This window comes from Pogoniulus pusillus, chromosome 5 (genome assembly GCF_015220805.1).
Source record: "Pogoniulus pusillus isolate bPogPus1 chromosome 5, bPogPus1.pri, whole genome shotgun sequence".
NCBI lineage: Eukaryota > Metazoa > Chordata > Aves > Piciformes > Lybiidae > Pogoniulus > Pogoniulus pusillus.
The window spans coordinates 18,687,169-18,703,699 of record NC_087268.1 but is presented as its reverse complement, the minus strand read 5'-3'; the positions used below and the strand labels follow the sequence as shown (position 1 = coordinate 18,703,699).

The window sequence follows — 16,531 nt, the reverse complement described above, 5'->3', positions numbered from 1 at the left end:
GAGTTACTGGCTTCACCACCCCGTGAGCGAGAGGGCTGCCTGCAGGACACTGGGGCAACCCCTCTTCTGGAGGAGTTATTCCCTGTGTTTGTCCCCTGCAGTTCCCTTACCCTGGCCGATAGAGCTGAGGTGGGCTGGCCATGCCGTCTGTCCATGTTTTCCCCATGGTCACACAGTGTTCTCCAAAGTGACCCTCTGTGTGTACCCTGTCTGCTCTGGGCTGGTCTCCTGCGGGGAGGAGGAGGAGCACGGCGGCGTGTGTTCCTTGCAGCTGAGACTTGCACCCATTCTGAAGGTGAAGAGCAGTCATCCTCTGCCTTCTGCAGTTCAGAGAAAGAGGCTTTTAGCTCGTTCACTTCTTGGGTGAGGGTCTCTACAGTGGCAATTAAGGTTTTCCTCGACAAACTGTCTTCAAACTGTCTCAGGTCATTCACAAACTCCCTGATTGTGGGAAGGTTGTTGGGGTCTCTGCCCAGCAGCAGTGCTCCCAGTGTAGGGGCATATGTGGAAGGGGCACACTGGGTCAGTTTCTTTAAGAGGGCTGGCTTCATGCGGACATCATCAGGGTCCGAGGGCATCTGGTCGGCTCCATAGATTATCTCCTGAACCGCCATTTGCCTCAGGTATGAAATGCCCTGTTCCATATCTGTCCATTTAAGGGGATGGAAAATCATGTCATCCTTAGTCGGGTACCTGTACCTGACGGCAATGAGAAGCCTGGCCCAAAGTGAGTGGGTACCATCGAGCCTCCCCAGCTCTTTATCCACACCTCCATCCCTCAACAAGGATCTCAGCTGCTTTGCCTCCCTCTGATCTAGGTCCACGGTTTCTGCTCCTGCATCCCAACATTTCAAAAGCCAGGCTAAAAGGGACTGTCCGTTTGCCCTTGCATACTCCTGCCTTGTGTGCCTGATTTCCTTTCTGGGCGTGGAGCTGATAAGGATAACTCCATTATCAGGTCCATTCCCAGCTGGTTGCTGTTGCTGGGGGGTGCTGGTTCCCGAAGAGGTCCCTTGCCCTGGATCTGTGTCTGTGGGAGGGTTCGGGTTTGATCTGGCTGGCCGCGTGGTAATTGGAGCCAGATGGAGGGGGCTGGGCTGTGGGGGCAGGGTCCGGGGGGCTGCCCTGGGTGGGACCGGGGGCAGAGTTCGGGGCAGAGCCACACTAGAGGCGGTGCCTGCGCTTGGGGCTGCCGGACCCGTCGGACCGGTCTGACCTGTCGCCCACCCCCTGCAGCTGCAGCTCAGGCAGTGAGGGCCACCCCTCCCCCTAAGCATCCTAATGGCGGTGCCCACCCGATACTTCCACGTGTTCAGAACTACCTTGTTAATTCCCAAACCCACATTTACACACAGTGAAATAACAGCTATCCAGTACCATTTCTCCCCGAAAATATCTGGAGCTTCTGTGTTCCAATGCATATACTCAGATTGATTCCATGTTCCAGAAACATTTCTAAACACAGTGATATTGCTAACAGAATTCAGGAAATAGGCATAGACTCGGACAGGCAAATGCTTAGAATATTCCCAGACCATATCAATGACAATCCAGAAGACATGGTAACTTATAAACTTTAACAGCCAGCCCCAAAACAGCCATGCAAAAGCATGAATGATTAAGACTCTCAGAATATCCATTTTTTAACTTCCAAATATTCTCTGAAAGAATTCTTTCTACCTACCCCACGTTGAGACGCCAAATAAATTGTCTTGGGTTCAAATGCAAGTTCCCAGAGACTCTTATAAATTTAGTAGACCCAATGACAATTTATAGAATTTATAGAGTGCCCTCCCCTCTTCCCCCTCCTTTCCCCAAAAGGCAGGGAGAGAGATAAAGGTAGGGACACCCAAATAAATCAATCTCACTCGATTTGGAAGTAAAAAAGGAAAAGTTTAACAATAACTTAGAAAAAAGGGATTGGAGGTAGGGGAGTTTACAAAGGATAAGGAAGGGAAAACAGCAAAATACAAAACAGGGATGGATACAACCCGAGTAGTGTGATGGTGTCTCTGCCTCGTGGCTGCCACGTGGTGTGCTGGTATGCAGTGTCAGTGTGTGTGTGAATGCAGGAAAAAGAGAAATGAGACAGGGAGGTCCTGTCTCTTTTATACCACAGGAAGTGGGGGGAGTGGGCTAACCATCACCTGGAGTGTGGCCCACCCCTGGGAGGGGCCAAGACCCCCAGGGTCAGGTTCAGGGTCACTCCCCCAGGAGTGTTAACCCTATACAACAGGCCATATTGGGCTGTTGAAGGGTGAGTGGCTCTTGCTGATGACAAGCTGCTTCTCCAGGTGGCAAATCAGCTGGTGTATGGGCACCCTGTTGGTGTGGTATTGCCTGCGAAGAACTACCTGAGAAGCAATGGGTAACTTGACATCCTCCACCTTGTGGGTACGAACCATGGAAGGGTCATCTGACAAGCCAGACATGATAAGACAGCTGCTCTTTATCGGCAGTCTCTACAGCTGCTATGCCAAATGCCCACTTGTTCCCCTTGGGATCTTTAAAATACCCTTCCCGCAGAAAGTCGATCCCCAGGATGCAAGGTGCATCAGGACCAGTCACTGTGGTGTGCTTCTCCCACACATTCCCAGTGAGGCTTATCTCAGCCTGCAGTACAGTCAATTCTTGTGACCCCCCTGTGACTCCTGAGACTGTGATAGTTTCTGTGCCCCTGTGGCTGGAGGGTATCAGAGTGCATTGGGCACCAGTGTCTACTAAAGCTCAGTACTTCTCAGCTTCAGAAGTGCCAGGCCATTTCACAAACACATACTAATACACTCTGTTGTCCCTGTTCTCCACCTGGCTGGACATGGGGCATCTCTATTGCTGAGCGGTGTGACCACAGGAGATACATGGAGCTGAATTACTGTCAGGACCACTCCTTGGGAGAGAGGGCTGCCTGCGGGACACTGGAGCAACCCCTCTTCTGGAGGAGTTATTCCCTGTGTTTGCACCCTGCAGTTCCCTCACTCTGACCCATAAAGTTGAGGTGGGCTGACCGTGCCATTTGTCCATGTTTTTCCCATGTTCAACATGCACACCCCCCGCTCCCTCAGCCTCTCCTCACAGGGCTGTGTTCCAGGCCTCTCACCAGCTTTGTCGCCCTTCTCTGGACACATTCCAGTACCTCAACATCTCTCTTGAATTGAGGGGCCCAGAACTGGACACAGTACTCAAGATGTGGCCTGACCAGTGTTGAGTACAGGGGAACAATAACCTCCTTTGTCCTGCTGGCCACACTGTTCCTGATCCAGGCCCGGATGCCATTGGCTCTCTTGGCCACCTGGGCACACTGCTGGCTCATCTTCAGCCTACTCTCTGCCAGTACCCCCATGTCCCTTTCTTCCTGGCTGCTCTACAGCCACTCTCTCTCCAGCCTGTAGCACTGCTTTGGGTTGTTGTGGCCAAAGTGCAGAACCCTGCAGTTGGCCTTGTTAAATGTCATCCCACTTGCAACGAAGCTGGTGAGAGGCGTAGAACACAGCCCTGTGAAGAGAGGCTGAGGGAGCTGGGGGTGTGCAGCCCAGAGAAGAGGAAGCTCAGGGGTGACCTTATTGCTGTCTACAACTACCTGAAGGGAGGCTATGGCCAGGTGGGGTTGGCCTCTTCTGCCAGGCAACCAGCAACAGAACAAGGGGACACAGTCTCAAGTTGTGCCAGAGGAGGTCTAGACTGGATGTTATGAGGAAGTTGTTGGCAGAGAGAGTGATTGGCATTGGAATGGGCTGCCCAGGGAGGTGGTGGAGTCACCGTCCCTGGAGGTGTTGAAGAAGAGAATGGCTGAGGCACTTAGTGCCACGGTCTAGTTGATTGGATAGGACTGGATGCTAGGTTGGACTGGATGATCTTGGAAGTCTCTTCCAACCTGCTTGATTCTCTGATTCTATGACATGTCCTGTGTTTTCTTGTAGGTTGCTCAGATTGTCAAGCACGAGATGGAGAATGCCATCAAACTGTCAGTGAAACTAAACGTTAAAGTGAAAATTGGACCTAGCTGGGGAGACCTGCAGGACCTGGAGTTCTGACATGAAATGCAGCATTCCTACGTGTGATGAGGTGGAAGGCACCATGAACTGGGCACAAGGGCTGGAGACTCACCTGCACATCTATGCCATCCTCTGTATTGTGTTTCTACAGATGTCACTGCAAGCTGCCTTCCAAAATACATGGCAGAAGTGAATATAAATTAGCTAAGCCAAATGCTTTATAAGGCACAGCGAAGGATGTTTACAGAACTGTGAAATTCTTGAGTGCTAAAAGCAGAGTATTTAAATTAATTCTGTTAAAGTATGCTGCATTTTGTAATTTAAAACACCCCCCAGAAAAAAACTGATGAATTTATTACATCTGAAATGAGCTAGATTATTTAATTAAAATGAGGCACAAAGGTAACTGGTCAGGTCTTGTGTGTAATTGTGTTTAGGAGAAAACAAAGAGTGATTGTTTCTTCACTCTGTGTGGAATTTTACAGTCTCTTGCTAGGATCATTTTCTACTGAATCCTGCTGCTGATACTCAGGTCCTGAAGTGGCTTTTCCAACCTGGTTGATTCTACGATTCTTTACAACTGGCTGGATTTTTCACTTGCTGTCTTTTGCAGCATTCACAGTGAGTGGAACCAGTGCTTGGTTGGCCTCTGGTGGGTTTGGATTGTGTCTCGGTTTCAGTATGTGGAATTTTTCAGAACAGACTTCATGAAACACAGTTCTGTGTCTGAATGGAAGAGGAGACTCTGGAACTCTCAGTGAAAAGGGGCTTTGAAATGACTGTGATTCCTCACCTCAGCTAGAAGACCCTGTGTCAGCATAAAAACCGTTGACCCTTCCATGCATTTTCAGAAGTCCTTCACAGGTATCCATAGTAGAAATTTCTCCACTAGGGAATGCAAGAGATATTTGAGGAAATCAGAAAAGCAGAGTTTGCAAGAGCATTAAGAACTGGGGAGAGATTTGTATTACAAACCCCTACATCCTTGGCCATCTGCAAGCTTTTAGGAAAGAATTTTTGGTCTACCTTGTCCACCTGCTGCCTTGCAAGCTGGCCTTAGTAGGGTGTTGTTTGAACTCCCTTAGAGGTAACACAAAATCACCATCAAAAACAATCCTTTCTAAAGAATGAACCTCAATGTCTTGGTTAAAAAATTCACAGTAACTCAGATTTTTATGATCTTAAGAAAAAGTAAGTCTTTGTCTGGCCAGTTGAAGGGACTGCCTTTCTGATATTGAGGTCCAGTTCATTACAGATGCGTTGCTAAGTGGTGGTGCTGACCTGTGGTTCTTCATGCAGAGACCTGTTGCCTTGGGAAGCCTCATATCTTGCCTGTTGGTTGCCTCAGGTTCCTTGGATCCACCCCTGTGATCAGGTCGGAAGCTTTTCTGGGAGTTTGAGTGCACCCTGAGCAAGTTTGCTGACAACACCAAGCTGTGTGGTGCAGCAGACATGCTGGAGGGCAGGGATGGCATCCAGACAGACCTGGACAGGCTGGAGAGGTGGGCGCAAGCCAACCTCAGCAGGTTCAACATGACCAAGTACAAGGTCCTGCAGCTGGGTCGAGGCAGTGCCAAGCACAGATCCAGGCTGGGCAGGGACTGGCTGGAGAGCAGCCCTGAGGAGAGGCACTTGGGGGTGCTGGTGGACGAGAAGCTCAACATGAGCCGGCAGTGTGCACTTAGAGCCCACAGAGCCAACCAGAGCTTTGTCAGGGTCCAGAGAAGCAGAGATTAACAGTATCTCTGTGCAGAGGAGCAAGACCTGTTCTTATGGGTTTCCATGTTGTGAAATTAAGGTGCAAACAAGACCATATATCACCATGAAACTATTTATTAAGTGATAGGTTTGGACAAAATAAGAGGGAGAGAGGGGAGAAGGGGGAGAGAGAGAGATAAAGAGAACGACAGAGAAGAGAAGAAGCAGGGAAGGAAAAGAGCTGTGATCATATTACCATCAGTCGCAGATGGAGGGGAGAGAGAGATGGGTGCGTGGCCCAGGGATGATCTTCTGTGGAGTTCGTCAGGGAGTCTTCGGGTGGTGTGCAGCTCTGGTGGTCTGGTGGTGGTCCACCCTTGGTGGTCTGCTAGAGTCCAGGAGTTTCCAAGGCGTTGTCTGTTGATTTGCATCCCTGAGCTTTATGCCAAGCACCGAGTCCCGGAGGTTAACAAAGGCAATCTTTATCTTTGTTGATGAACCAGAGAGAGGATTTAGACTCTCACAAGCCTGGGCTGCATCAGGAGAAGTGTGGCCAGCAGGGTGAGGGAGGTGATTCTCCCCCTCTGTTGTGCTCTGCTGAGACCCCACCTGGAGTACTGCATCCAGTTCTGGAGCTTCTATTACAGAAGGGATGTGGAGATGATGGAGCATGTCCAGAGAAGGGCCACAAGGATGCTCAGAGGGCTGGAGCAGCTCTGCTGTGAGGACAGACTGAAAGAGTTGGGGCTATTCAGCCTGCAGAAGAGGAGGCTCCCAGGTGACCTTTTTGTGGCCTTCCAGTATCTGAAGGGGTCCTACAAAAAGCTGGGGAGGGACTTTTTAGGCTCTCAGGGAGTGAGAGGACCAGGGGGAATGGAGCAAAGCTGGAAGGTGGGTAGGTTCAGACTGGAGGTGAGGAGGAAGTTGTTGAGCATGAGAGTGGTGAAAGCCTGAAATGGGTTGCCCAGGGAGGTGGTTGAGGCTCCATCCCTGGAGGTGTTTAAGGCCAGGCTGGATGAGGCTGTGGGCAGCCTGCTCTAGGGTAGGGTGTCCCTGGCCATGGCAGGGGTGTTGGAACTAGATGACCTTGTGGTCCCTTCCAACCCTGACTGATTCTGTGATTCTGAGTTTGGGCTTGTCATGCTGAGGTGGTCCCAAGTCTGAGTGGAGTCTGTTGCCGGGGTCAGATGCTTCAGAAGTGAGGGCAAGGAAGACACAGGGAATTAGTCCTCAGCTACTCAACATTATGATCCTCACTAACACATTGTGCTCTGAATAAACCTCACATCAAGTGGTTTCATTTCCCTTTCAGGTGGTTGTTAGGGTTGTACAACTTTTGCTGATTTGGTTAACTTCAGACAGTGTCTGACCTGGAATTCTGTTGTTTTCATGGTGTGGTTTGTGTATGTTACAAGTGAGGGACTGTGGATGCCTCTCTTCACCACCTTTGAGCCTCTATTTTGTCACCGCTTTTTTTGCTTTTCCTCCTCAGCGTAAGCAAGCTCCATCTTCCTGTTCTTGCCTCCTGGGAGAAATTATCAAGCCCCTAATTATTCTTCAATGTCTGAGCTTCTGCTGGATCCTTTTTAAGAAGTGTGCTTGCAAAGTTGCTTTTAGAGCTTGATCTGAGAGGGTGCTGCTTAGCTTGGCACAGCCTTGCAGAGCTTCAGCTTACTGGCTTCGACCATGGCGCTTTTGGTGTGGCTGTTTTCCCTGGCATGGCAGTGAGGTTTCAAGAGCATGGTAAGTTTGTAAAGGTGTCAATGGAGCCAGAGTACAAAAGGCCACATTCTGGACTCTGAGCCATCACCTTCCTTGTGCAGCAAAACAGAAATTATGACCTTGGAGGTCTCTTCCGACATGGTTGATTCTATCTATGATTCTAAGCAAAGCATCCTCAGGTGAGCATGCCTTGGTTGCCTTTCCCAGCACCAGCTTGGCTTTCTTCCCTGTTTTGTACATCACTTTACAGTGAGATTTTTTTTTTGTTTCCTTCCTGTCTGCTCTCTGCTGTGGTTTTCCACCACATCTGTCACCTGATGGAGCATTCAGATGATAGACAGTCGTCTCTTTTCTTACCTTGTTAAAGCTTTTGTTAATAACAGACCTGAGCCTCGGCACCCTGGCGTCCAACCATTTGTGTGCTCTGCCTGGGAAATGCTGTGTTGGGCTCATTATCATTTCACATGGCCTAGTGATTTCCTGTCCCAGGGTGTCATGCAGTGACACACCTGTGCTGTATCTCAGGCCTCAGCAGAGCTGCTGTCACTTGAGCTGCTTTTCTTTGGCACACGATGGTATTCCACCCCCACACTGCCTTTAGGATTTCAGAAGGATGACTTTCAAGCTCTCCACGCAGGGCTGATGCTAATCTGTAAGGGGATTGACGTGGAGCTAAACTGGTTTTGCTAAACAAACTCAATGAGTCCATTTTAATTAAGCAGTAATTAGGAACAAATAAGAAGACAAAAGGTGGCCACAGCATTGTGAGTGAGGTGGCTGTGGAAACGTTTGAGTCACTAAAACTGGCTCTGAGCTGTTGCCTGATTGCTGCTGTTTGCATTCATTCATTCTGATTAGGCTCTATTAGTGAAAGTAATCAAGGGAAGCAGGGGAGAGCTTAGATCTGGTAAACCAAAGCACTGCTTAGAGCTATGCAGAAGAGAATATTTTCTACTTTGTAAAGTGTGCAGGAGAGTTTGGCTCCTCCCATTGCTTGCTTATTTTGCTTGTGGGGCCCCTTTCTTCACTCCTTTGATGGGCCGAAGCCTGCATTTGATTGGAAACTTGGCCTTTTTTTCTAGTTTAGAATATGAGCGTGCAGAGTGATTTGCTATTGGAATGGGCTGCCCAGGGAGGTAGTGGAGTCATCGTCCCTGGAAGTGTTCAAGAAAAGCCTGGCTGAGGCACTCAGTGCCATGGTCTAGTTGACTAGATAGGGCTGGGTGCTAGGTTGGACTGGATGATCTTGGAGGTCTCTTCCAACCTGGTTGATTCTGTGATTCTTGTAGCCGGCATGGGATGCATCTGATGATGTTCATTCTCTGTTCCTGTGCATCTCTCTCCTGCCTCCTTTCTGTTAGTAACATATATGATCCAACAGCCGGAGAAGACAACAGATGAATGCTGCAGAAGGTGTAGGAGTCCTATTTGTTATGGCAACCTTATTACTTGATGTACCCAGAATTGGCCCTTCACCTTAGTTCTACCTCTTGCCTGCCTGCTGCACCAGCAGGTGTGTGTCTGTCTGCCAAAGGAAATTAGGTTGGCACCCGATCCTGACAAATGGTTGTGGTCACCAGGAATGCTATCTCTTCATATCATGTTATCCTGTGTGACACTGCTTCTTGCAGGGAGATCTCATAGACCTGCTACTGATATGGAGTGAATCTTCCCCTGACTGAGTAGCAGGAACTCTTGACCTTGATGTACAATACAACTGTTTGGCCCTTTTCCTCTCATGCAGACCTCAAGCTTGTCTCACCTTCACCTTTCTGCTGAAGCTTTTCTCCTGTCCCTGCCTCTTGGCAGAGGAAGAAACTCAGCTGTTGGTAGTAAGCAGCCCTTAAGTGAGCTCTCTTCTACGCTCCTGAGATTCCAGCTTGTAAGTGACAGCTTTTAACATGAGGTGCTTTCAGTGGGCTGATGGGGACTGGGATCGCAATGGCACACACCATGGGAGCTCCCCTGAGCAGAGCGTAGAAACATGATCTGGGGTCTAGGTTTTGTCCCTGCATGAACTGCTGGATGACAGAAAGTGGCCATTCCCAGCCCTGTAACAACCAGGTTGCCAAGTGACTGACTGAAGTAAACCTCATCCAAAGGCTTTATGAAAACCAGACACCTTTTGAAATACAGTAAAAATCTAGGAGCAGAAGTTGGAAGGGGAAAAAAAGAGCTCCACACCAACTAATATCAATTCTTTCCTTTATTTTCTTTCCCTCTTGTTTTTGTTTTTCACTGAGGACTGAAAACAGCCTCAGTTAAAGATGCCTCGGTTTGCCTTTTGTGATGCTGATTTAAGAGACCTGTGGAAACAGGACTTGGTTAGCGCAGGAGCCTGTGGTTGGCCCCAGGTTAGCCTCTCGTCTGAGATACAGGTTCATTAACAAACCCCACACATATTCTGTCCACATTTCCTTGACACTGAATGTGAATATTAGTTGCTATTTTAAAAAGTACAATGCTTGATTTGTTGATTTAACCACAAAACAAAACACATGAATGGACACACTCATTTATGTGACTATTGCTTATACACCTAAGATGAGGAGCTGACTACAAATGGCCACACAGAGTTCCTAAACGATAGAGGGTGTGTTCTTACTCAGACCATACCAAGACAAAAGACATTCAAGACTCAAACATCCTGTGCTTGAATTCACCTTTAGCTTGCAAACAAAAAAGGGGTGTATGGGAGGGCCAGGCATTTAAAGGGCATCATTCACTGAAGTTTGGCTTTTTTGGCTTGTTATAATACACAGTTAACTGAATTACTATTATTATAATAACTATATTATTTTTTAAGTGGCATCATGCACTGAAAATTTGCTTTTTTGGCTTGTTATGATACAGTTAACTGAATTATTAGTATTATAATAACTATATTATTATTATAAATGGCATCATAAACTGAAATTTGGCCTTTTTTTTGCTTATGATACACACCATTTAGAAATGGTGGAGTTTTGTTTGCTTCTTAAACTATATAGCCACAACAAAAAATTCTGTATGCTTGTCTTCACTATGATACACACACAGTGGTGTGAAAGGGCTCCAGCAACAGAAACATATAAAGTATTTCAGAGAATTTGTCTCTGATCATTTTATACATGTAGCAAATAGATTATTTCTGTTAAGTATTTGTGTAACAAGGTGTGGGACGCAGAGAGGTGGTGCTGAAGGATATGATTTAGCCACAGACTTAGTGAAGTTAGATAATGGTTGGACTTGATCATAGAATCAACTAGGTTGGAAGAGACCTCCAAGATCATCCAGTCCAACCTAGCACCCAGCCCTGGCCAATCAACCAGACCATGGCACTAAGTGCCTCATCCAGGCTTTTCTTGAACACTTCCAGGGACGGTGACTCCACCACCTCCCTGGGCAGCCCATTCTAAACGCAAATCACTTTCTCTGGCAAGAACTTCCTCCTAACATCCACCCTAGAGCTCCTCCAGCACAACTTGAGACTGTATCCCCTTATTCTGCTGCTGGTTGGGAGAAGAAACCAACCCCCACCTGGCTACAACCTCCCTTCAGGTAGTTGTAAGCAGCAATGAGGTCACCCCTGAGCCTCCTCTTCTCCAGGCTAAACACCCCCAGCTCCCTCAGCCTCTCCTCACAGGGCTGTATTCCAGGCCTCTCACCAGCTTCATTGCTCTTTTCTGGACACCTCAATATCTCTCTTGAATTGAGGAGCCCAGGGCACAGCACTCAAGGGGTGGCCTGACCAGTGTTGAGTACAGGGGTAGAATAACTTCCCTTGTCCTATTGTCCACACTGTTCCAGGCCAGGATGTTAAAGGTCTTTTTCAAGCAAAGCAGCTCTATGATTCTGACTGAATGTCTGGCTGATGGACATTGTTGAACTATTAAAAAAACCAAAACAATCTAAATAATTTAGAAACCAGGTGACTATACAAAACCAAGCCTGATTCTCACTTTCCTTTATCTTGTATTTGAATTCAAGGTTTGAAGCTCAAGTTTAAAAATCTAATGATTGTATTTCATCAAAGACTTGTCAACTCTGAAAACACAGAAATCATCTAATGGATTTTCTCTGCATATTCTCTTTACCTACAGATGTAGGGTTAAGAGGCTTTGGAACAGGCTGCCCAGGGAAGTGGTGGAGTTGCTGAACCTGAAGGTGTTAAAAAAACGTGTAGGCATGGCACTTCAGGACATGGTTGAGTGGCTATGGCAGTGTTATGTTAATGACTTGATCTTAGAGGTCTTTTCCAAGTAAAACAATTCTGTGATTCTATGATCTGGGCAAACCCAGAGGGGACTGAAGTTGAAGTTCTGTGTGTCTGTTTTTGGATGTGGTTGTGACAGAAAGATCCTATAAAGAAGGCTGTCAGGGAACAGGCTGTCTAGGTGAACAAAACAATGATTTAAAAATTGAACTAGTATTTTCAGCCAGTCTGGTTCATTGTAACTGATGGGCACAATGTTGAGTGGACATCTTGAGTTTAGGATCTCACTTGAGGTGGTGCTGGCTTGGTGGGAAAGGTGAAAGCACATGATTTCAACATCCAGTGACAGCTCATGTCCTCGATTTGCTCAGAGCAAGTCAGGTCAGTGGCTGTGCTCAGTACTTGGAATGCTGCATTGTTATGCCTTTCACTCACAGACTTTTGTGACGTTCAGCTCAGGCCTATCTGAAATACCACACTCCCCCTCATTTCACAGTAAATCAATCAGGCAAGAGGTTTTCCTCCCTCATTGAAGTTTTTAAGTGAAGGGTTGTAGGTTTTTTTGTTTGGTTGGTTGTTTTTATCCCACATACATGGCAGATCTCAGAAAGCATTTAACGGTGTGCACGAACGAACTTATACAACATATACATTACATACATATATTTATATATATAGAATGTTCTATATACAAACATATACAACTTTTTAGGTCTCTACAGACTACAAGAAAATTGATACTTACAGTCACAAGTGGTGAACTTAACAGAAAGAGTAATTTGTAACTGTCTGGAAATAGGTAAGAGTGGAAAACAAGATACAGTTGTGACCTGATGGGGAGTAATAAAGAAAAGTTTCTTAAAAGTTTAGTATTAAAAATGGTTGAGGGTTGCTAGATTCTCATTTCTCTGTTGCAAAAAATACAAATGGAAATCTACTGGCAGGTTCCCCCCTCCTCCTGCACCCTCTGGTGTTAAGCTGGAGCCCATTGGCAGCTGCAGTCAGTCAGACATTGTGTGAGTGACTTGTTGAAGAGACTTTTCTCTCTGGGTGTGCTGTAGTGATTTGCAATTACGAGTGGCTCTTTGGTTGTGTCGTGACTCTTAAGTGAATGCACACTGGCTCTAGCTCCGCTCTGAAGCTGTTTCCATTGAAATCAATGTAACGGGGATCTTTGCAATATTAGCCACCCACCTGAGGGACAGATGAAAACTGAACCCAGAACTGCTGGCTTCTTTCTCCTCAAAGTGAACCAACCGCTGCCTGAGTGCCTGGTGCTACCATTGCTGCAGGCTGCTGGTGTTACACCAGTTCACAGCAGAAACTGGCCCCACAGCCCGTGGCTGTACAAGTGTCAGAGCCAAACTGCATTTGCCTGGTGCAGAACCAAGCGTAGAGCTGGTGGGGTGACCTTGGCTTGATATCAATGAAGACTGCTTGGCTTCTCTGTAAAAAGCAGAGAAGTCAGGAGCAAAAAAAAGACTAGAAAACTGGTTGAAGGGTTTGAATGATCTCCTGCCTGAAAAGATTTTTGTTGCCCAAAGACTAGTGTGTTTGAAGCACAGGCAAATTTTTTTGCCCAAGGACTAGGGTGTTTGAAGCACGGGCAGAGTGAATGCACATTTAAGCAGAAGCGAGAATTGTTGTAATGCTCTTCTCATTTATGTCTCATTTTAGGTACTTGGTCCTCACACCCAGCTCCTGTTGGCATCAGTGGTGAGTGTGCTGGTTTTTTTCACCCCCAAAGACAGCCTGATTCCTTAACTCTCAGCAGCAACTGAGGCACTGCTTGGGCTTTGGACTTTCTCTCCACAAGCTTCTATGGCTCTTACAATTATAGAGCAGCTTTTCCCGTAACAGAGGAACTCATTGAGTCTAATTCCCAGGTAAGCTAGACCTGTCAGGGCCATCATTTTGGTTTTGCCTGTAAAAATCCTACAAAGCATGAAGTTCCTGTTATGCTAAAGCATTCATTCAGTACCTAACACCTCAGATCTGTTCCAACCCCTTAACTCATACAGCTGGGCTGATTGTGAAGCCTGACCAGAACTGTACAATTTTCTGGGCTCCATTTTATTGTAGGAAAAGGAAGGATGTGGGAATGGTATCTTTGAGAGAGTTTTTTTGAACACTTGGGATGATGTAGGTGTCAGTGCAGTTAAGGTCTAGTTAGGAGGGAGTTGCTGCCTGTCTATATCAGTGTCAGGACTCCTTGAAGGGACAGAGGATGTAGCTGTTCTCACACAGAAAGTTTTAAATGCTGCTTTCCCAACGTTTTCCCACTTGTTTAATTTGAAATTATGTCCAGGCAAATGAAAAGACTTCAGTGCCTTTTTTCCAGGGTGGTGTTGGAAAAATGTCTAACTGGTGACCTGTGAGGCTCTTCTAGGCTACTGTGGCTGCAGCACAGTCATGTACTATCTATTGGTGTAGACAGGTTAATAGGTTCTACTTACTGCTCTCTTCTGTAGCTGCAGGTTGGAGAGTTTTCTAGAAGCCAAATCAGCCACTTGGAAGCAGAACCAAATTACTTTTAGCAGTGTGAACAGAAAATCAATTCCCACTCACCCAGGGTGTCATTTGATATATGTGCCAATTCAGCACTGTATGTTGACAAGTGGTTTCTGTGCTCCTCCCTGGCCCATCAGTTAGCCTCACTGCTGTGGCCTCTTTCCCTACCAGCTCTGGGGGGGAGGATGAGTTACCATGCAGATTCCTTGGTGGGACTTCAACTGACCGCTTCAGAAAAATCACTGCTTTGCTTGATAGGGCTTTCCAACCTGCAGCCTGGTAATTTCCCCTCATGCCTTTCCTCATTTAAAGGAGCCATTTCCTAAGCTGGTTTTCTTCAGCCTGCTACCAAGAAATAAGGCAACCAAGTGATACAGACACCAAGGAGAGAAAAAAAAGTCACAGCCCCCTTCAAGGACAACTGAGATTAATCCAGAGTACATTTTGAAAAGCACAGATAAGAAGGACATGGCCCGTGATCTGAGTTGCAAATAATCCATCTATGCTCATGCTCAAAGGGCATTTCAGATAGTGCCTGCCTGAGTACTTGAAAAAAAACAAACCTGTAAGTTTTGGGGCACAGGATTCTGAAGTTATTTATTCTTGTGGTAGGAATTAAAGAGCACTGATTTCAAATAAGGTGGATTTCAAGCGAAATAAATAGCAGGTAATAAAACATAGCTCAACTAATTTTTACTTTAAGAATGGCAGCAAACATGCTTGAAAGGTACTGGCTTTTTGTCATCTCAGTTTTAAAAAATAAAGATTTTCTTTTCCCATTTAAGTTTTGTTTTTCTCAGAATACAAATAAATCCCCCCCTTCTTTTTTTTAAATTTTATTGGTCACAACATGCTTTCTTTTTAGCTGTTTGTTTGTTTTGTTTTATGATTTCATTTATTCATGCAAAGTTTTCTAAGTGCATTTAACATTTCAAATTGTACAGAGTATTTTTAACCAGACACACTTCCCACAGTTCATACCTACAGCTTCTAGGGAAAAAAAAACCAAACAACAAAACCAAAACTACATGCCACAGTGTGATGGGTTGAGTCCCTTCTGGAAAGACGTTGGCTGCTGCATTGAGCCAGCTGTTGGAGTAAGACCCACATGATTCCAGCTTCAGTCTCACGCTCTGTCAGATTTCTCCTTGCCTCCCACTGTAATGAATCCAATCATAGCAACAGGAAAACATCTTCTAGGAGAAAAAAACCCAGCTCTGTTTCTGGCCAGTGACTAAGTAGATTTGGGAATGATTGTTGCTTCCTTCAACAATGTTCTTTGTAAAGCCACAAGCAGCTTCTTGGAAAGTCTAGAACTGGTACCACTTTTTGTCCTTGTATTTCAGCATCACCTACAGAAAAGGGAAAGAAAGGAATGGGTATAAAATGCTGCTCTGCAGATGAGGTCCCACACCTGTACTGAGCCCATTTACTGTCACAAACTTCTCAAGTGAAAGGGGCAGAGCAATGCAGTACTTTACTAACAGCACCATAGGCAAAGTAAGGCAGTACTTTACTGACAGTGCCATAGGCAGAGCAGTGCAGTACTTTACTGACAGTGCCATCGTCACAGCAATGCAGTACTTTACTAACAGTGCCATGGCCAGAGCAGTGCAGTGCTTTACTAACAGTGCCATCAGCAGAGCCATGCAATGCTTTACTAACAGTGCCATCAGGCTTTCAGTCCACTCAGACTTTGTATTTAGTTTCATAATCATTACATTAAAAAGAAGGAGTTGCCTGCTACTCCTGGTACTGCTCATCATTAATGATTTTTATCTTTTTTTTCCTGAGGTGCTTTGACAATTCGTCTGCTGCAAAAAGTACAGAGGTAAGGGAATAACTAGGCTCTTACTTTTCACTCCTATAGAAAGCATCTTATCTCTGGAACACAGTAGATGTGCCCTGAACATATACATTTTGCATTTCAGGGCATGTTCTATCTGTGTATTTTGGCCTTGGATTTCCAATAGCCAATGAAACAGTTAAAGGTCTTGGCCAGAGATGTGATGTGCATTAACTGAAGAAATATGTTTTGAGCAGTAGTCTTTAATCTTGTTTTATCTTCAAGGAAAAATACTTAAGTTGCACCAGGGGAGGGTAAGGTTAGATATTTGAAGAAACATCTTCACTGAAAGGATCCTCAAAAACTGGAACAGGCTCCCCAGGGAGGTGCTTGAATCCCCAGCTCTGGAGGTGTGAGATGTAATGCTAAAGGACATGGTTTAGCAGCAGACTTGAGTTAGGTAACAGTTGGACTTGATAATCTTAAAGGTCTTCTCCAACCACTAAGAGTCTATCATTCCCAGCCTTAACAGTGTGGGAAGGAAGAGTTTTCCATTTCCAGCTCTAAGCACACTCTATTCTATATAACTGCATGAGAAATGTTCTCCTCTTCTTCCCAGTAAGATCT

General features: G+C 46.1%; 2 protein-coding genes across 8 annotated transcripts in view; one reads left to right on the top strand and one right to left on the bottom strand.

The window, feature by feature from the left end:
- Nucleotides 1–4,398, top strand: part of POLQ (DNA polymerase theta) — a 122,159-nt gene extending 117,761 nt beyond the window's left edge. The window contains exon 30 of the mRNA XM_064143942.1: nucleotides 3,918–4,398. Coding sequence (XP_064000012.1) covers nucleotides 3,918–4,031 — 114 coding nt within the window. The 3' untranslated portion in view covers nucleotides 4,032–4,398. The remainder of the gene's footprint in view (nucleotides 1–3,917) is intronic.
- A 5,202-nt stretch (nucleotides 4,399–9,600) lies between these two features.
- The window catches only part of STXBP5L (syntaxin binding protein 5L), a 307,500-nt gene continuing 300,569 nt past the window's right edge, over nucleotides 9,601–16,531 (bottom strand). For all 7 annotated transcript variants that reach the window (XM_064143383.1, XM_064143384.1, XM_064143388.1 and 4 more), the window contains one exon: nucleotides 9,601–15,470. In XM_064143383.1, the coding sequence (XP_063999453.1) occupies nucleotides 15,429–15,470 (42 nt within the window). In that variant the 3' untranslated portion in view covers nucleotides 9,601–15,428. The remainder of the gene's footprint in view (nucleotides 15,471–16,531) is intronic.